Source organism: Protopterus annectens, chromosome 7.part1 (assembly GCF_019279795.1).
Source record: "Protopterus annectens isolate FY-2018-M chromosome 7.part1, PAN1.0, whole genome shotgun sequence".
In the NCBI taxonomy this organism is placed as follows: Eukaryota; Metazoa; Chordata; order Ceratodontiformes; family Protopteridae; genus Protopterus; species Protopterus annectens.
Genome location: NC_056740.1, coordinates 306,936,346 through 306,957,772, shown reverse-complemented (window position 1 = coordinate 306,957,772; position 21,427 = coordinate 306,936,346). Strand labels below are relative to the sequence as shown.

The window sequence follows — 21,427 nt, the reverse complement described above, 5'->3', positions numbered from 1 at the left end:
ATGCTGCTCCCCACCAAAGAAAATCATTCCTTGGACAAGGTATCATTGGTATGACAGTTTCCAGGTCTTGAGAGTGTTGACACCAAAGGCTTTTTAGGTACCACTGCAGTTTCCTCATATGCAGTCTGGTATATGGAATGACTAGAATGCAGAAGGCCATGAACCCTAGAGCATGCAGGATTTTCCTTACGTATAACTGGGTTCTGGTGGCTAGTTGAGAGAAGTAGCCTGTCAGGTAGGCTTGTTTTTCTGGAGTAAGAAATGCCATCTGGGATGCTTTGTCCTGGCTTGCTCCCAGGAATACAATTTTTTATGTGGGGACTAGTTTTGATTTCTTTTCGTTGATAGTAAACCCCAGGGAGGTCAGTAGGTCCTTTACAAAGGTCAGGTGTTGTAACAGCTTTTCCTGACTGTCTGCCTGAATCACGCAATCATCTAAGTAGGGATAAATTTGAATATTTCTTTGTCTGCAAAAAGCAATGGCTGGAACCAGGCATTTTGTGAAAACTCTGGGAGCAGTGGATAAGCCAAAGGGAAGCACAGAGAAATGAAAGTGCACAGATTTTGCCATGAAACGTAGATATTTCCTGCATGATTCCCTGATTGGGATGTGTAGGTAGGCCTCTTTTAGGTCTAGGGTGGCTAACCATACATCCTTGGAAAGCATAGGAAGAAGCTGCTGAAGGGTGAGCATTTTGAATTTTGGTGTCACCAGAAAGGTGTTTAGAATAGATGGATCAAGAACTGGGCGCCAGGTGCCCTCTTTCCTGGGTATCAGGAAGAGTCTGGAATAGTAACCTTGGCCTATCTGTTCTGCAGGAAGATGATGAACTGCCCTCATGGAGAGCAGGGAAAGGACTTGCTTTTTGGCCTCTGCCCACTGGTTTGAAGGAAGATTTGGGTACCCTTTTGGGGTTGGCAGAGTGTGGAATCCCTGGGACACTATGTTGAGGACACATTGGTGTTGGTAATAGAGGCCCAGTTGCTTGCATGGAAGGAGAGCTTTCCTCCTAGGGGCACAAGCAGGTGGGTAGAGGTAAGGGGTGGAGGTGTAAAGTCACTGAGTTCTTATCATAAATGGGTGGCTTAGCACTTCCTGTTTTTGAAGAGGAGGAACTCCATTGCTTAAATCTCTGCATTCCCTGGGGCTGCTGTCGGGGGGGGGGGGTCTGGGCTGAGCTGGCCTGGAGGGGGCAGGAAAGGACCAGTGCCTGGAGGAGCAATGCTTACTGAACCTTGGAGGCTGGACTTGTAAGAAGTTTTTAACTGTCTGCACAGATTTAGCTTTTTCTTCCATCTTTTTTAAGACCTCTTCTGCCTTGGTGCCAAATAAATTGTCTTTGTTCAATGATGCGTCCAATAATTTGGACTTGATATAGTCTGGCAAGGTCTGCTCCTTAAGCCAAGTATGCCTTCTAAGAACAGAACCAGTGACTGCTGCCCTGCAAGATGCTTCTAGGGCATCAAAGCCACATTGCAATGTGTGCTTAGTAACGTGGCTTGCAGAATGCATAAGCGCTTGTAATTCTTTATTTTTTGCACAAGCAGGAAAAGAAGATATTTTTTGTTTGAGGAGTTCCATGGTATGCTGCTGATATTTCAGCATGTGGAACTGACAATTAAATGCTCTAACAGCAACAGTAGCAGAAATATCTGTCTAAAGCTTGGGAATCCCTGTCTGAGGAGGTGGGATTCTTAGCTGAGGTTGTTTTAATTCCTTTAGGTCCTTGAGAGATGACCTCTGGGTCAGCAGTAGGATTTTTAAAAAGGAATTTGTAAGAGTCAGGGACTCTGTAGTACCTGTCAGGTTTCCTGTCAGGAGTCAAACTGTATTCCATAAAAACATTGCCCACAACATCCAGGACAGGAGGAATGGCCAAAGGTCTGTGCTGTGGTAAATCTAAGAATTCCCTGAGTCCCTTTTTTCTGAGGATAGTCTTGACATTCCTAGTGGAAATGCTCTCTTAAAGTATGAAGGGGTTCCACAAATGAAAAATCGTCGAGTGGAGAGGCAGAAGGAATGGATTCCTCTGCATCAGAATCCTCATATGCAGAGAGGGGTTGCATGTCTTCATATTCAGAAGCATCAGAGTCATCGGACTCCTGTTCAGATAAAACTACTGGAGACAAGTCTTTTCCTTTTGGAAGGGGTAGCCTGGCTTCCCCGAATAAGCATAAAGTCTTCTGACATTTTAAGCATTTGAGACTGAGGGAAGGAAGCAGGTGCCTGAGCTTGGTTCATCGTTTTTTTTGGGTGTAGTTCGTACCCTGGGCCTTAGAAACTTGGTAGTTTTAGAAAGAACTGAAGACGCAAAAGAAGTTGTCAGTCTATGTCGAGTATCGGTAGTGCGAAGTACTTCCTCGGAAGCCGGTGCCTACTCAGCGGCTCCAGACCCATCCAAGAAAGAGACATCCGCAGGATCCTTAGTCGACGAAGAGTCTTGCGGCATTCCGGACTCCGAAAGGGTCTCGGTAGCGGCTTGCGAATCCACAGAAGTGGGCATTAGGGGATGTGAAAGTGCCTCATTGAGGACCGGAGAACTGACGACTAGCTTAGCGGAAGCGTCATCGGCAGTTTTGGACTTGTGCGGTCTGTCTCTGTCTTTTCCCTTACGGTTTTTGGAAGATCGGTAATCAGATGGCTTACCGAAGCTATTTCAGAATTCGAGGACTGAGAGTGAAAATATCTAGCTACAATAAGGACCCGATGACGTATAGTTCTGGCATTGAACAAAGCACAAAAGCGACAGCGAGGGACATCATGGTCTGGGCCTAAACAGGTAAGAATGGAAGTCTCGGTGTGGTATTTGCTTTCCACAGGTGAGACAATTGTTAACTTTTTCCTGACATCGGTTAGAGCAAGAAAAAAGGATCCCCAATGGGGTACTTAGCTTTAGAAGACAAAGTTCAATTCGGAAATGAGTAACTGCTTCTACTTCGGGCTCCTTGCCAAGAAAGAGTGATGTAATGGCGTCAGCTACCTGATTTTATACCACTGATGACCTGATGTCAGCCCTGGAGTGACAGCAACTGACGCAGAAATACTAAGCCTCTGGTATTCGGGCTGACTGAGGGCTAGCCCTGGCATTATAACCCAAATGTGATGACTGCAACAGTGAAACACAAAGAACATCAACTGATCACAGTCTGACTGGGAACTCGGAGCAAGTACTTCCCTGGGACATTTTTGGGACATTTGGGAGCCAAATGTCCCTCGATGAGAAGAAGCGGAGGTGGATACAGAAAAATAAAGCAGTTGGGATGGATCTGAATGGAAAGGAAGCAGCTCTTCTCTCCAAGTGAAAGGTCTCTTGACAGCCTCAAACTCCAAGCCCAAGACTGGAAGGGGGGAGAATCTGAAGGAATTGAAAATGAAAATCCTCCTTCAGCACCAGCCAGACGCAGGACTGAAGCCGACATAAGAGCACAGCTATCTGGAGCCGAGGCTCCAAGAGGCAAACAGCTTGAACAGTTTCAAAGTTGACCTGTCCTAGGCAACACCGGCACAAATGTTTCTGTTTCGATTCCCTTCCAGATCTGATAATGTCAGAGTCCAAAGGGAGTAAAGTAAAGTTGGACCTGAAGTAGTAAGGTTTATCAGTGCTAATATCCACATTCTGGATATACCCGAATCCGTGGGTCTCAGGTCCAAAGATTGGATCGAGGTGAGAATTCTGAGTAGAGGTGTCAAAGGGCCTGTTCTCAAGTTGACTTGTGGAGAAAACACCAAGATGACCCCTAAATAGATCTGCTGTCAAAAAAACTCTATCATTCTATCACTGTTGGCTTCAGTAGGCTCCGCAAAGAATGGGAAGACCTAGAGGAGCAAACTACCAAAGAAGCCCTGGAAAGTCTTTGTTGCTATAGAATGGGACAACACAAAGTAGGGTTAACTGGATCCAGACAGAACCTCTACTGAGGAGGTGGTGATCAGATATGTCCAAGGTTTGGATCCAGGGACCTAGAAATTTTAGGTGCCAGACCCAGGAGTGGTTAACATGTCAGAAGCCCTTTAACGAGATTTATCAGCAGCCTTCTCAGGAGTCTTGCTTCCCTTAGGTATAAGAGTATCCTTTTCTTTTTGCACTATCTTTTGAACAGACTGTGGAGGAAGAGCTCAGTTGAGTTGAAAATAGACCTTTTAATATAAATTTGTATTTTCCTGTTCTAAACAACCTTATGTTGAAGCAAGGTACAAGTCTCACAGTTGGTATCCAAGTGGGCTGCTCGTTAACAGTAGACACAGAGTATGCAGGTCCTATGGAGGGATTTTGTGGGCACACTTGAAGCACTTAACTGTTATCAGACATCCTAATAAGAAAGAAAAAAAAATGCTGCACACTAACGCATATATGAAAACGGGGCCCAGAAGGGCAAAACCCTTAACCACAATAACAAGTACAAACACAAATCTTAACCCAAGACCCATGAGAGATCTAATTAATATCTAATTATGTGTGTGTGTATATATGTGCGTGTGTAAGTATATATATATATATATATATATATATATATGCGTGTGTATACACACACTTTTTATTTATATATATATATATATATATATATATATATATATATATATATATGTATTATATATTATATATATCCCCCACAAAAAACACTAGAGGTAATAGATGCAAGTCTAATACCAAAAAATTAAGCTTGACTTATCGTCACTCCAAAAGGATGGAGATCAAAGCCCTGAAAAAAAATGACCATTCAATCAGGGGACAAACAAGACCTGAAGTATTCAAAGGGTGGAAGTGACGGATGAAGGGTAGATGAAGAGTCACAGCCCTGGATCCATATGTTTGAAGGTCCCATGGCCAGATACGAGTTGGATCAGAGTCCCATCAGTTGAACCCTATGAAAATAGACAGCATGGGATCTAAAGTTCCTAAGAGGAGTGACAAAACATTACACAATGGGTAAAAAGATTCACATATCAGGTGAGCCGATATCACTGCATGCCACTCACCCAGTTAGGGATCTTGACCTGCCAAAATCAAGATGGTTCCCAATACCAAGTCTGCAGCTCTACGGCATCACTGCTCCCCAGCTCTACATATCACACCACAAACTGCACTCCCTGATGAGAAGATATGATCAGGACTGTATGAAAAACAGTTATATGGGTAACTGCAGGCAGTAGATGGGGAGGGCAGGAAGCTGGAAGTCAGTAGTGGGTTGAGTGAGGAATGGAGAGGGGAGGAAGCTAGAAGTCAGTAGTGGGTAATGGAGAGTGAGTGAGCGCATGTGTGTGTGTGTGCATATTTTATATATTAAACAGTCCTTACTCACTCAAACATAATACTCCATTAAATATGCCTTTTCTCCCAAAGACATCTTCCTGGAGATGGCTCTAAAGAAAGGGATTGCTTGTCATCACAATCACTGCTCATTCCTAAAGGAGATTCAATCCATTTCATGGACAAATTCATACAGAATTCCTCCTCCTCTGAAGAGCATACTGGGCAGAGAAATGTTTTTTTTGTTTTTTGTTTGACATGACTGCTGCTGTTGAGGCCTGCATGAAATATAAAAAGTGTTTTTTTTTTTTTTTTTTTTTTTTGTTTTTAAGAAAGAGAACTTGTAATTGCCTGTTGTTCAATGAAGAGGTGTCTTTGCTGGTACTTTGGCCAGATATGCTTCCTGCTCCACTAAGAAAAAGTAAAGAGAATAGACTTCTTAATGGACAACTAGGTATACAAACATTTGGTAAACTGATGGCAGTAGGTATTTTAAGCTGCCTATCAAGTTTTTATATGAAAGTATGTATGTATCTACACAATGCTCTACAAAGCAGAAATAATCCAGCACCGGTACCTGGACTGGTATCACTTGTAGTAAACATTCTCTCATTACTTTAACTGCTGGTTACTGATGCTGTAGTTGGCTATAAATGTATTTTTCTTCCTGTGCTTGCTAACCATTTACTCCCAATTTTTCCTTCAGGAAACATCATCCAAGCAGTTATCCCAGGATTTTACATCCCCCTTTAAATCCCATTACCCTGTTTTTGTACCTAAAATGTGTGCTTGTCTGTGAATGACATCAGCAAGACCAAAATATATTAGTGTTCACTACAGCAATCAAGATTATGTGTGTGTGGGGGACTTCTGTAAATAACTAAAATACTTTACAGCAGTCAGTACAGCAACAATAATGCCAACTCAAATGATGCACTCTAACACTAGCTAAACAGTGTATGCCATCTGGCTGGTGCATGCAATCTTGGCTCTTCCTGTTGCAGTGGAGGTGAGGCGTCACTTAAGACTGGGATGGCTCCCTCCTCATAGAATGGATGAGCCATCACTGGCCAGTCACTCCCACCTTACCAGGCCACATATACTAGTGCCTGGATAACTAACCGATCAATAGTGGTCAAGCTCAAGGCTTTACTCCCTATTTCAAAGGCCTGCGCCACTCTACCATTAAGCAGTTATCTGATGCTCTTAACAACCATTGCATACTAACTCCCAATAACGAATTATACAACCAGTCACCCCAGACAAGGAAAATGGACCAACTCAGACAACAGGAACCACAGGAATCTCAATGTACACTGTAACCACTTTTATTGAACACCAAATGCTGAACAAGAAAAACCAATAATCCAAAAAAATGATCGGAAGCAAGTCCACAGAGTAGGTATACGGAATTCTATCAGCTCACAATAAGGCACCAGGCTCGACTGATAATAATAATAACAGAAATTTATTGCTAAGCAAACGCCAACAATGTGTACCACTCGTTTTCATCAAAATAAGACTTCATCAGACAAACAGTCAAAGAAACCCACAGGTTTAAATACACAAAGACTAATCACGCAAATTGACAATTAAGTTGATGAATCAAATTTTAAAACCACAGTGATATTTTCTAAAAAGACAACCATAGCAAAACAGTTGATACTTCAACTATTAAGAACAGCAATAAAATGCTATCTAAAATATTAAAATTATATATGAATTATATAATCATATTTCTTATATATAAAACTGATTTATATGTTTATTTCTATTTTTATTTTGATTTTTATTCTGTCTTTACACCAAACCAATATTATAATATGACAATAAAAATAAATTTTATGAATAAATGACGGGTAAATTATATCCTGTCAGATTTTAGTTTCAAATAAGGCACAATAGATATGGCTTCATTAAGCCCTGGAAATCTTTTATTGAACGACAAGTTGACCTAGGTTTCGTCTCTATATCACAGACTTCTTCAGAACAAATGCTCCCATGTAACACACTTTCTTATATACCCATCCACTTCAATTAAAACATTCAATTAAATGATTAAATGATTAGTTAAATAATTAATAATTCAGTTAAATATTTGAATAATATAACCATTTACATAAAAAAATAATTAATAAACTCTCCAAGTACATAAAATATAGTGAATAAATAGGTACATACAATTGTTTCATACATTTAATACCTGTTACATTTTAATTAAAACTAATTAACGTTAAAAATGTTAAAAAAAAGTTTAAAAAAAGTATCAAACCAAACATTAAATTCACTATAAACACCCCAAGGTGTTTGGTTTTAAATCGTGTGAGAGCACCAGGATAAAATTCATAAAAAAATCGCTGGTAGACCAACAGCAGTCTGCAGGTACTAACAACATTTTTGGCAGCTTGGGTATTCCTTTAACTCAGTCCACTCCTAGTGTCAATACCCCTGTATCTGAATTTAATGAGGCGAATGCTGGAATACGAGTGCAGAACGGGGGTAGGTCTACGACTGGTAATGTTTCCGATATGGAAGTGGAATTTGACAAAGTACAATGGAAGACCAACAATTTTAATTTTCAACAAGACTCCAACAGCAAAGCAGGTACGGCTATTAGAGTGAACATGACTTTAACTGAGTGCTTGAAGGAATTTGAAAGGAAGCTGTATGGAATGAAAAAATTACAAATGGAAAATGGGTATTTGCCCAGAAATATAGAATTAGGGCTGGTGCCACGAGGCTTGCGATTATGGAGATATCCAAATGGTATAGAAGGAAATGGAGAAATGACAGAAGAGGTGCACCAGTTATTTGATCAGACAGGTATGGAGCTAATGAAAATTATGATGAAATATAATGACCAGGTGACAGCCCGGCAAATGAGTGAACTGGAGCAAGAAAATGATATTATTTTGAGTGACAAACTTTGGGCACTATCAAACTAATTACAGAAATACGTTAAGCAGTATTGACAGTAGTTGCAACACCATTTTTCAGAGGAAACTGCACAAAACGTCAAGGGACACAGACGAATACCGTAACAAAAGGGTGTATCCATTATCAAGGGGTAATCATGGTAACTGAAGAGCAACTACCAATGAGGATGAGCGGACTGGGCAGGAAATGACAACACAACGTAGTAATTGTAATTACAATTTTCAACAGGCCGAGCACCCTTTAGAAGGAGGAATTTTTTATTAAGTTAAGTAGGACTTTATTTTATTTCATTCAAGCCAAAGAAAATTTCACTTGGTTAACTTTGCTTGAATAAGATTGTAATGCAGCAGCAATTTAGTTAATTGACAAACTAATTGATTAATGAGGCAGAGCAAGATGTATATAAGGCAAACTTGATTTTTGTAAAGTTATTCTGAAGAGGTCTCCCGGTGTGGAGACGAAAGCGCTTAATGTTTGCACTTTATATCTAAAGGAATTTGTTTGTTGGTCGTTGATGTTCGTTGTTGGAGGCTTACTTATTAAATAATAAACCCGTATTACTTTATCAACTGCTACTTGCTTACTGTGCCTACTTTGGATAACCTTCATTGCACCGGATCTTGGCTTGATCTATTAAATGGCACTGAAATGGTGGTTTCTAACAAATTTGCGTCAGGTATGTGAAGAGTGTGGACAATACCATTGTTGACTTTTTTAGTATCAGCGATAACGCTGAATTTGATAACATTTCTGAGCTTATAGATGTCATACAAGGAGTACATTGTTTTTCAGCGTTCAGTGACCCTGTTATAATTTCCAATATGTATGGGGATTATAAAGTGTATAACTATTCTAGCAAAGATTTTGGGGTAGAGCATGCCGAATTACTGTCAAAGGGATTTACATTTATTCCAGGTAGGAGAGGTAAGCTAACGGAAACGTTAACAGATTTAAAAATGTTAACTCGCAAAATGAACATTAGAATGTGGTTTGCTGAAGATGGTGGTCAGAATGTGAGCACCTTGAGAAAACCAAGCAAATTCAATCCCACTTCTAACAGTATGGTAGCCTTGTTTGAGAGGGCATGTGAGTTGGATATAAGGGAACACATGAAAAAGAAAAAAGTTTCAGCGATAGCGATGGTATTAGTAATTTAACCAAAGATGAAGAAAAACTATTAGGAAACTTTATAAATGACAGGGGTATTCGGTTTATGAAGCCGGACAAAGGCAATGGTATGGAAATTATGGACAAGAATGACTACATAGGCCACATGTTTAATACGCTGGCAGAGGACACCTATGAAGAAAGCACTATAAATGAAATTCATGTGGCTTATTCCAAAATAGATTTCTAGATAGACAATTTATTATTTTAAGGGCAGATAAATGAAATAGATTACAACTATAAGAAAAATGATTATCCCATGATTAGTAATATATTTGGTATACCCAAACTAAATAAAGGTTTAAATAATATTGAGTTTAGACCTACAGTTGACGGTAAAAGAAGTAAAACATGTTTTATTAGTAAGTATCTTGACCATCACTTGCAAAGAGGGCTGACAAAATTTGAATACATAAAAAAAGATTCCTGGCACTTTTTACATAAGTTAAATAGAGTTAACATCAAAGAACATACCATTCTTCTTACCATAGATGTATGCAATTTATTTTCAGTCATTCCCAATGAAATAGGATTGGAATGGCTGGAAAGCCAATTAGTAAAAAATTGGCATCTATGAACAGGATCGCATAAATGTATTTGTGACACTTATGGAAACTGTCTTAAAGAACTTCATGTTTTTTGAAGGCCATTTTTACAAGCAAGTTACTGGAGTAGCAATGGGGGCTGCTTGTGCCCCCATATATGCCAACTATGTAATGTCTTTCTGGGAGCAGGAATATGTTTTTTCCAGTGAATGTAACAAGTTCATCCAACAATACACATGCTTTTTGGACGACATTTTTATAATTTGGGAAGGAAGTCTTGAAAATTTAAAAGCATTTGTATAATACATTAATAACACTGTGGAGTTTCTCAAATTTACCTACGAATTTAGTTGTGTGGAATTATCTTATTTGGATGTCAACTTAAAAGCTGACAAAGAAAAAAGTAGTTTATTATCAGGAATTTATAGGAAGGACATCTTTTCGAATTCTTATTTAAATTACCAGAGCTGGCACCCTAGCCACCAGAAAAAAGCAATGGTAAAAGGCCAAATGGTTAGAGCTGCCAGAATGGGAAAAGAACATGAGGAATTCATAGAAAAGTTAGAATTCATAATGAAAATGTTAGTTAGAAGGGGGTACCCTGTTGCATTATGCAAGTCCATCAGGGATGAAGTCATCTACAAAAGAATTAATGGCATCTACGAGGCTATACTAAAAACAAATAAAGGGACTATGGGAAACACCTTGCAAATGAACAGTACACAAAGAGACAGAAAACAGAAAAAAGAGCAGTTATATTTTATAACAACATATAATTATGACAGAACATATAGTGAACATTATACAGAAAAATTGGGAACTGTTAAAATTGGATAGTAACGTTAGTAGTAAAATAGGGACACCCCCAAAAAATGTATTTAGAAAAGACAACTCTTTTAAAGATTTATTGGAGATGGAAACCCAGTATAATAGCATTGGTACAAGTCGACAAAAGGGCAATTTTAAATGTGGAAGATGCGGTATATGCAGGTATATTTTAGCTACTGGAAGTAAAAATTGTTATAACAGAAGTGCCTATTTACATCAGAGGGCATTTCGATTGTTACAGCAAAAATGTGGTTTACTTAGCAAAATGTGGTCAATGTTCCGCATTTTACATAGGGAAAACATGTATACGAGAAAGAATTAGTGAACATGTTTTAGACATCAGGCATATGAAAAGTACCAACGCATTAGCCAGACATATTGGGCAAAATCCAGGATACGATTTCAAGTTTTGTGTCATTCAGCAAATTAGAAAGGATAACCAAGGTGGCATTCTCAATGTGCATTTGGACATCTGTGAAATGAAGTGGCAATTAAGGCTGGATGCCACCATTTTCCCAGGTATTAATGAGAGTATAAGTATAGTTCCCATTTTGAAGTTAAAACACATTTTAGGTTAAAGTGCTGGCCAAGTAGTGCATCTTAACACACATTTTTAGATTAAATTGTTATATGGAAGTTTTGGTACAGCACCTTGAAACACATTTTAGTGATGAATTTTATCCTGGTGCTCTCATGATTTAAAACCAAACACCTTTGGGTGTTTATAGTGAATTTATTGTTTGGTTAGATACTTTTTTTAAACTTTTTTCAACATTTTTAACATTAATTAGTTTTAATTAAAATGCAACAGGTATTAAATGTATGAAACAATTGTATGTACCTATTTATTCACTATATTTTATGTACTTAGAGAGTTTATTAATTTATTATATTTTTATGTAAATGGAGAGATTATTCAAATATTTAACTGAATTATTAACAATTACTTAACTAATCATTTAATTGAATGTTTTAATTGAAGTGGGTGGGTATATAAAAAGAAGTTGTCCTTACCATAACGTTCCATGTGGAGTGTTCATCTCGCCTTTGTTCTTACACATGGGTTCGGAGCCAATCCTCTGCTCCGAGTCGGCCGCTTAGCAAAGCTCTGCATCGAGAAGAAGCTCGAGACCAACCTATCTCCCACAATCCCCTCCGCCCTTACCTCAGATCTAGTTTGCAAAACAATACCAGATCCAGCAACAGGAATGTAAACATACATACATACATACATACCAGGGCGTAGCTGAAAACAGCAGCAACAGCAGAGAGAAATCAGTAGCGGGAGAGCCAAACCAGACCTCTAAACCGGATGTTCTTCCTGACCTGAGGGTGGGAGGGTGGGAATGTAAGAACAAAGGCGAGATGAACACTCCACATGGAACGTTATGGTAAGGACATAACTTCTTTATGTGAGAGTGTTCAATCTCGCCGTTTGTTCTTACACATGGGTAGCGTCCCTAGCTCCGTGACCCTGAGAGACTCACGGAAGAACGTTCCTGAGCACAGTGGAACCAAAGGTTGCCCTGTCCCTGGAAATCCTATCCACTTTGTAATGAGTGATGAACGTATGTGGTTTAGACCAAGTGGCGGCCGCACAAATAGTATCCAAAGGTAGGCGGGCCGCATGAGCCAGAGATGTATAGAGACTGATCTAGTAGAATGTCCTTTCGGTTTGGTGGGCAAACTCTGCTCAGTAGCAGTATAAACAAAAGTAATACAATCAGATAGCCATTTGGAGAGAGTACGCTTCGTCACTGCCATGCCCTTTTTGTTATCCGCAAAGGCTATAAAGAGTTGGTCTGCTTTTCTGTGATCCTTTGTTCTATCTAGATAGAATCTGAGTTGTCTATGAACATCCAACTTGTGTAACATATATTCCAGCTTATTGGAATGGTTTTTGAAAAATGTGGGGAGTTCAATGGATTGATTAATGTTGTTGACTGAACAAACCTTGGGAAGAAAGGAAGGGTTGGTGCGTAAGGATACCCTATCCGGATGAAAAATTAAATATGGGTGCTTAATGTAAAGAGCTTGAAGTTCTGACACTCGTCTGGCTGAAGTGATAGCTACTAGAAAGAGAGTTTTCCAGGACAAGAACTTTAAAGAACAGGAAGAGGCTGGTTCAAAAGGTGGTAGCATTAATTGGGATAAAAGGAGGTTTAGATTCCACGAAGCTGTAGGGAACCTGACTGGTGGTCTAATATGAAAGGATCCTTTTAGAAAGGCCTTACAAAGCCTATGAGTCATAATAGGTGCTCCATTCTCTCCTACATGAAAGTTTGAAATTGCAGCCAATTGAACCCTCAAGGTGGCAGGAGAAGCTCCTTGGTGAAATAGCATGGATAGAAACTCTAAAACTTTGTCTAGTGGGGCTATTAAGGGATCTAAATGTTGTGCAGTTGCCCAGTATACAAAACGCTTCCACTTACTAGTGTAAATTTTTGTAGTGGAAGCTTTATGAGAGGCTACTAGAATGTTCTGAACCGCAGGAGAAAGAAGATCAGACCTGGCTAAGAAGGGAAGCGGAGCAGCCAAGCTGCTAATCTGAGGGACAGGAGCGACGGGTGGGGAGCCCCTGATGAATGGGTCAGTAGATCTAGCTCCGGGTCCAGGATCCAGGGCTCCCGTATTTGGTGTGCTTGAAGAAAGGGAAACCAAATTTGACAAGGCCAGAATGGGGCAATGAGAATTACAGTCCTTTCCAGATTCTTGGCTTTCTGGAGAAATCTCGGTATCAGAGGTATAGGGGGGAAGGCGTACAGGAGACCCGGGGGCCAATCGTGAATCAGAGCGTCCCTGGGGACTTCCCCTGGCGGGGGTAATAGGGCGAAGTAGCTTCTGCATTTGGCGTTCATTGGAGACGCAAACAGATCGCAGCAAGGCTGGCCCCACTTGCGGAATATCCTGTCCGCGATTGTCTGTTTGAGGGACCACTCGTGAGGTAACAGGATGGCTCTGCTCAACCTGTCCGCTATGACGTTGGATAACACCGGGATGTGCATTGCTATCAGAAAGCGACTCGTGGACTCTGCCCATTGCCAAATTCTCATGGCCTCTCTGCATAACAGGTAAGATTTGGTTCCCACTTGCTTGTTTATGTACCAGACTACGGACATGTTGTCCATTTGAACTGCAATGGTCCCTAGAGGTAGAAGGGGAGAAAAGTGTTGCAACGCTAGAAACACTGCCCTCATCTCCAGAACATTGATGTGCAGGTTGTACTCTAGATTGGTCCATTCGCCTTGGACTGTCTGTCCCTGAAAGATGCCCCCCCCACCCTATCAGGGAAGCGTCCGTGGTCACTGTAGCTGTTGGAGTGGGTAGCACAAACGGCCGGCCGCCGATTAGATTGCAATTCTGTAGCCACCAAGACAGGTGAGTCTTGCAGGTGTTTGTGATGTGAATTTCGTGTGTCAGCGGTAACTGTTGGAACGACCATTGTGCGAATAGCAGCCACTGAAGAACTCTCATGTGCAGTCTTCTCAAGGGTATTGCAATGAGGGAAGCTGACATGAGTCCAAAGACTTTTAGAACCAGTTTGGCCGGGGATTTCTTGGACAACAGGAGTAGAGATATGTGATTTTGTAGAGAGGCTATTCTTTCTGGGGGAAGTCTTAGAAGCAAGCAACGGGTATCCAAATCTGCTCCTATGAATGAAATATGCTGTGACGGCTGTAATGCAGATTTTTCGAAATTTATGGAAATTCCGAGTTGAACACAAAGGTCGAGTGTGTAATCCCTGGCCTGTATCAGTCGACGCTCAGTGGTGGCAGTAAGGAGCCAGTCGTCCAGATACGTAAACACCCGGAATCCTAGGCGTCTCAAGTAAGACGCTACCACTGCCATGCATTTGGTGAAAACCCTGGGGGCTGAGGTTAGACCAAAGGGCAGTGCCCGAAACTGACAGTGACTGGCTCCCAGCCTGAAGCGCAAGAGATCCCTGGACGCTCTGGCCATTTTGATGTGGTAGTATGCATCCTTGAGATCTATTGAGCACATCCAGTCGTCCTTCTGTAAGAATGGAAGGATCGATTGAAGCGTGACCATCCGGAACTTTTCTTTCTTGACAAAGGTATTGAGCTTGCTTAGGTCCAGAATTGGCCTCCAGTCCCCTGTCTTTTTTTGCAACTAAAAAGAACCTTGAGTAAGTTCCGAATCCTCTTTGGTCCACCGGGACTGGTTGGATGACTCTTTTTTTCTTGCAGCTTTGAAATTTCTATCGCTGCAGGTTCTCACAGATGGGGCGGTACATCTGGGAATCTTTTCTGCGGTAACGGGGGGAATACAAATGGAATTTTGTAACCTCTGGTAATAATGCTTTTTACCCATCTGTCTGAGGTAAGACTTTGCCAGGCCTGAGGGTATAAAGCTAAGCGACCCCCGACTGCCTCCAGAGCAGGACAGTCGGGCCTCCCTTCAGGAGTGCTGGAAAGGCTTCCCAGGGACCGTATCCCTGTCGCCTTGGTTTTGCGGACCCCCTCTGCCGACAGGGCGACGTCTTCCACTTCTGCCCTCCCCCCCCTGCCTCTGGAGGGGGCATCACCCTGTGTGCTTGGGAAAGAACCCTGGGGTTTACGAAACCACATTTTTCCACCTCATTGCCCTTTGGGGTACGGTCTGGATGGGGTGGAAAAACGGACTCCGACAGCAGACAGAGTCTTTCCCTCTTGCTCACACCGGGTAAGAGTCTCCTTTACTTTGGGGCCAAAGAGAGTGGCACCATCAAAAGGGGCGTTAGTAAAGAAAGACTTGAAGGCTTCCGCAAAGGAGCATAAGCGCATCCAGGATTGTCTACGGAGAGCAATCGCTGAAGCCGCAGCCCTACTCGACCCTTCGGCTGCATACGAGATGAGCCTCATGGACGAGTTTACAATAGATATAAGGGTACTGAGCTGTGCTGTAACCTTATCCACGACAGCAGCATCTGTAGTACCCTGGAGGGTATCTCCCAACTCTTTGACTAGATCCCTCTGTAAACGTGTGAAATGTGTCAAATAGTTCAGCGATCGCATGGAAAAAGTCGCTGAACTAAAAATGCGCTTCCCATACCTGTCCATGGTCCTAGAATCTCTGTTAGGCGGATGGACAGATGAGGAAGATTCAGACATCTCCTTTTTAGTGGCAGCTGCCACCACCATAGCGTCCACTGGAACTCCCTTTGTGAGGTATGCCTTATCCTGAGGGGCCGTAATATACTTATTAGGCTTTCTGGGAACTGGCTCCACTGTGTCAGGTGTTTCCCATGCCCTTCGAGCAATCAAATCCATCAACTCATCGAAGGGCGGAGTGACCCAGGAGGAAGAAGGGCGAGCACCGAATGCCTTCAGCAAGACTGACTCATCCTCAGAAGGGGGTAGGGCTTGCCAATCACCTCTCTGTTTTAGGATCTCCAGGATGTCAGAAAAGGAGACATCCTCCGAGGGTGATTTTGGGGACCCTTCTGACTCATCCAAGTCAGTGTCCGATGTTAAGGACTCTTGTGGAGAATCCAACTGCCTCCTCTTACACAATCTTTTCCTCGGGACTTCCTCGGGGGGGGGGGCATTCGATGAAGCCTCCGAGGAAGAGGGGGCTCCCTCTGGGAGCGGCTGAGACACTGGTGCTCGACGATTTTGACTAGCCATAGGTGCAGAAGAGGACAACGGGCCTTTATGGGAGGGAGACGCTGTTTCTGCTGAGGTAGTTGTCTGGGAAGACAATACCTTTCCTCATAAGATCGAAGGCCCCCGGACCCTGAGCCGAGGAATCCCCCGGTTCCGAAGAACGTGGAGGAAACTCCGACGCAGAAGCCAAGGGCACCGATCCCGAGGATGGAGCCGAGGTGATCCGTGCCGAGGCACCGAGAGGGAGAGTCGGCACCGAAACATCGGTTCGGCTCTCGGTCCTGGAACCAAGGATAGATAGTCAGCTCCGCGAGTCCGGGAGAGGTTCCGACGGAGTCGAGGTTAACGGTGCCGACCGAGAAAGGGACGGTTCTGGCACCAAGGGCTCTATAATCAACAAATCAGCGTCTCCTGGCTCCGAGGGCTGAACAGGCCTCGGAGGAGGATCAGATGGAGACAAGGGAAGGCCTTCGAGTCTCGACACCAACTGAGAGGAGACTGCAATAAGTTTGGACAGGGCAGTGTTCTCCATCAGCTTCTGCACCACACTGTCTACGTCGGTGTCGATGAGGGGCCTGGAAGTCTGCGAAGAAATCGAAGACGGTGCCGACCTCAAAAGAGCCAGAGGTGGCAGTTCTGTCACCGGTTCCAAGACTCGAGGCTCGGTGACAGACACTAGTTCGATACTTGGCCCCGAAGCCTGTGGAACCGATGAACGAACTTTAAAAGAAGAACTTGGAGCCGATGACGTAGGCTCCGAAGTCTTCGACTCCTTCGAAGATTTAGAAGTCTGGTCTGACTTATCTAAAGCCTCTTGAAAAGCAGGCTTCAGAAGACCCCTGTCCATGAGCTTCCTGCGCCTATCTGTCATGACCCTTCCACTAAAGGAGTGACATATGGAGTAGTCCTCCTGAAGATGGAGGGGGCCAAGACAGTAGACACAGGAGCTATGGTTGTCTGTGACAGACATCTTCTGTCTGCACTGACATCTCTTAAAACCTGACTTAACCTTGTCAGACATGTCATAGAAGTCACAATAACTAGTGAAATTACAACCAATACACTTAATCTTAGCCAAAGGCCAAGAAATAATGTTCTGAAGTAATAACTTTAAGTCAAATCCGAAATTTAGTGAGTGGGGTAGGCCCTAGGATCCTAACTAAACAAAACTGTTTTAAAACACTAAAGATTTAGTCAATCACAACCGAAGACCCACACACACACACACACACACACACACACACACACACACACACACACACACACACACACACACACACACACACACACACTAAAAAGTGTCACAATCAAATAACTTTAGATCAAAATTTTTTGAAGAAAAAAGGTAAATCTTATCTGAAGTTGGCTCAGAGCTCTTCAAATGATGTGATCAGTTGCAGCGGCAAACTAGATCTGGGGTAAGGGCAGAGGGGATTGTGGGAGATAGGTTGGTCTCGAGCTTCTTCTCGATGCAGAGCTTTGCTAAGCGGCCGACTCGGAGCCGAGGATTGGCTCCGAACCCATGTGTAAGAACAAACGGCGAGATTGAACACTCTCACATGGAAGTGTGTTACATGGGAGCATTTGTTCTGAAGAAGTCTGTGATATAGAGACAAAACTTAGGTCAACTTGTCATTCAATAAAAGTGGTTACAGTGTACATTGAGATTCCTGTGGTTCCTGTTGTCGGAGTTGAACCATCACATACTGTTGCCTTACTCCAGATAAGGTGATCACTGAACGCTTAAAATGACTTGTAGGAAGAAATGGCAGAAAAATGTAAAAAGTTAGTCACCACTTTGGTGTGTACCTTTTTAAGGCATACACTTCAGACAGATTCTTCTTATCAAATTAAAGAGAAAAACAAATATGAACTCTCAAGTTAATCTGCATTTTACTCTTCATCAAAATCTAATTAGCCAATAATCATGACAAAAGTAAATTAGATTTGGCCACAGAGGTGATCCTTCAACTAAAGAAATTTTCAATTGACAAAGGAGCAGATTTAGAGTAGGGTTTAAAGATCACTCAGTGACACAGTATCCCTTATGCCTGAAAGAGAAAGCAAAACATTCAAATAGATGCAATCCATTTCTAAATTAAACCGTCAAAAGTAACATCTCTTACCTCAATTAATTCAGACGTTTGTGGTTCTGTGGTAATTGATACAGATTTTGCCTGCAACTCTGCAGTCTCCATGTTTTCCGAGATCCTTTCCCTTTCATCCATTCCAATGCTCTTTATCTTATCCTCAGTATAGTGTACAGTACTGCAGTCAACATTCTCTGAAAGGCTGGGTTTTAGTTCAGGAGTAACCTCTATCACCTCCTCAGTTCTAGTCAAGATGGTAGGTTCGACATTCTCTTCAACTGACCCTTCCAATATGGCCAAAGACTTTGCTGGTACTTCCTGAATGAATTCTTGGCGAGAGATTTCTTCTGCTTTTTCATGACCTTTTGACATAACAGTCAGTCTGAAGTCCTGGTCCTGTTTAATTCTTTTTGGTTGAACAACTTCAGATTTTCCTTGCTCTACAACATTTTCTTTTGGTATAGCTTTATCCTTTATAATAGGTTTCTGCAGGGTCACGTTTCTTTGGTCATTCCCTTTTCTCTTTTTCTACAGAGAAGAAAATGAACAAAATAAAACTTTATTTTTTAATATGACGACTAACTTCAATACCTAAACAGAAGGAAACCTTTACCAGAAGTATCAAAGTAATGCACTGTTCAGTGATAACACACTGAAGTTATACACTACCAAAACACTGGATCCTTATTACCCCGAGCCAATCTGCTTCAACTGTTGCAGAACACAAATGCTTCACAACTACTGTTATGCAACTCTCTCATTCAAACCTCAAGCTCCTTCCTAGCTGCCATAATACATCAGTTCCTACCCTCCCAAAAATCAAGTATGCTGCTATTTTAGAACAGTAAAAGATGGTTAAAGAATATTGGAGTGGAATCTATGTATGAGAATATGCATTAAGATAAGTCTATTAGGTCCATCTAGTTCTGAACAGTGAGCATGTGGGTGGAGGAATCAGTTACTGAAGTGAACAAACATATTTGGAAAAGGTATGAAATGTAAACCAAAGTGCTGCCACACAAACGTTACTAAATGAGTTTTTGAAGGCAGTAAATACGGATATTGACCTGCCTTTAGGGCATGTTTTTTAAGTTGTAATCAAAGGTTATACATCATGAAAGCTTGATGGACAAAGTTATTTTAAACACCTTGCACCAAGTCTTTGGATGGGAGAAAGAACATGAATGTCCACTTGAGGAAAGCTCTGCACAGTTTTTGCACTGCGAGAGGTAGATGAAAATTCTGTGTGAACGTTGGAGATGGCAGGTAACTGCATGTTAAGTGCAGAGTAACTGGAAATAGAAGAGCATCTAAGTGAACAAAAGTAACAGAAAAATTGAGGGAATGGAGGCAGAAAGAGTTCAGTCCCTGGCTACAGGCCCAAGCGCAGAAAAGTCTCAAATATTCTCTTCTCAAGATCTATAAGAATATTCTTTGAGAAGTCTGCAGAACCTGGAGCACTCTTTATGAAATAAGGAGAATCAAGAGACCATTACTTGAACTACAGAAACCACAAAGGAAAATGAGGGATCAGAGACCATTACTTGAAATGAGGAAACCATGAAGGAAAGGAAGGGATAAGAGACAATTACTCGAACTGGAGAAACTACACACTCAGCTTGAGGGACTGACTGACTCGACGGACAAGTGAGATAACAAATCTGGCTGTGAATCTAGAAACCATGACTGCTTCTTCAGATGAGGCCAGAGTGAAGGGAGCTATATTCAACTGGTCCAGAATGTTACATAGAATAACTGCAGGCTTACACAGAGAATCTTTCTGTAAAAATTTTGTGATTGGGGGTAGAAAAGGAGGAATGGCAGAGAGGAGTCACTGACAGATCATACACATCCCTAAGTGACTAACCAAGAGAAAGGTAGAGAGCAAATTAGCTGCTGAATTTGGTAATTAACAAGAAATCAAAAAGGGAGTACCAAGGCTGGCCTCAGCAGCGGAAAGCTTGGACTACTGTAGAGGCGTCAGAATACATCTGCTGAATCTTTCTGCAAGGCCCTGGAATGTGTGCTGCTATCAGAAAACACTAAGAAGATATCATCCATTGCCACATTCTTGTGGCCTCTCAGCATAGGGGATATGGATCTGGGTCCTCGCCCCATGCTTGCTGAGGTACCAAACTACCAACATGTCACCTGAGTGACTGACTATCACGCTGGAGGAAAACAGTCCTGAAAGGACCAGCCCTCATTATCCAGGATGCTGATGTGAAGTTTGGCTCTAAGTCGATCAACATTCACTGGACCATCCCTTGGACCATTCTCCTGAGCCTCACCCCCCACCCCAGAACAGAGGTGTCCTTAAGTGACCAATACTGTGTGAAAGGGAAAGAATAAACAGTCATCCCAGAGGAACTCTGGCACTCTAGTAATCAGTTTATCTACTGTCGGCATCAGTTTATCTACTGTCGGCAAACTGGGATGTTTATAGTGTTTTATAGATGAGGGTACTGTAGTGGACTGTTAAGTAAAGCTATGTATGAGGGATAAGGAAGATGGAACACATTCCATCAATCCAAGAACTTTCAGTACTAGATAAACTGGGGAGTGAGGCATCATGGTACAACAGAGTGGCTACTGTTGTCTTTATGGATAGAAGCCTTTTGTCTGGTAGCTATTATATATGACTGTGTCCAGATAGTAATTTATAAAAAAACAATGTCCAAGATGGATGAAGTTGAGATTTTTCCATGTTTGAGAAAAATCAGTGACCTGCCCTGGTAAACTAATTTTAAACGATTAAAAAAAAAAAAAAAAAAAAAAAAAAAAACCTTAAGGATGAGGCACTACTGAAGCAAGTACTGCCTGGCAGCTACAAGGGACTTCTTTGTAGTAGCAGCTATGAGTCAACTGTCTAGGTATAAAAAATCCCTTCGAGTTACAGACAGGATAAGACTACTACTACTACGCATTTAACAGACACCTAGGGAGAGCTGTATTGAGACCAAGGGGTGAGGCATGGAAGTGGCAGTGACTGGATTACAGTTGGA

General features: G+C 41.9%; 1 protein-coding gene across 1 annotated transcript in view; it reads right to left on the bottom strand.

Annotated features, from left to right (window-relative positions):
• The window catches only part of USP19 (ubiquitin specific peptidase 19), a 3,461,697-nt gene that overhangs the window by 3,210,683 nt on the left and 229,587 nt on the right, over nt 1-21,427 (bottom strand). The window contains exon 3 of the mRNA XM_044078491.1: nt 18,459-18,950. Coding sequence (XP_043934426.1) covers nt 18,459-18,950 — 492 coding nt within the window. The remainder of the gene's footprint in view (nt 1-18,458; nt 18,951-21,427) is intronic.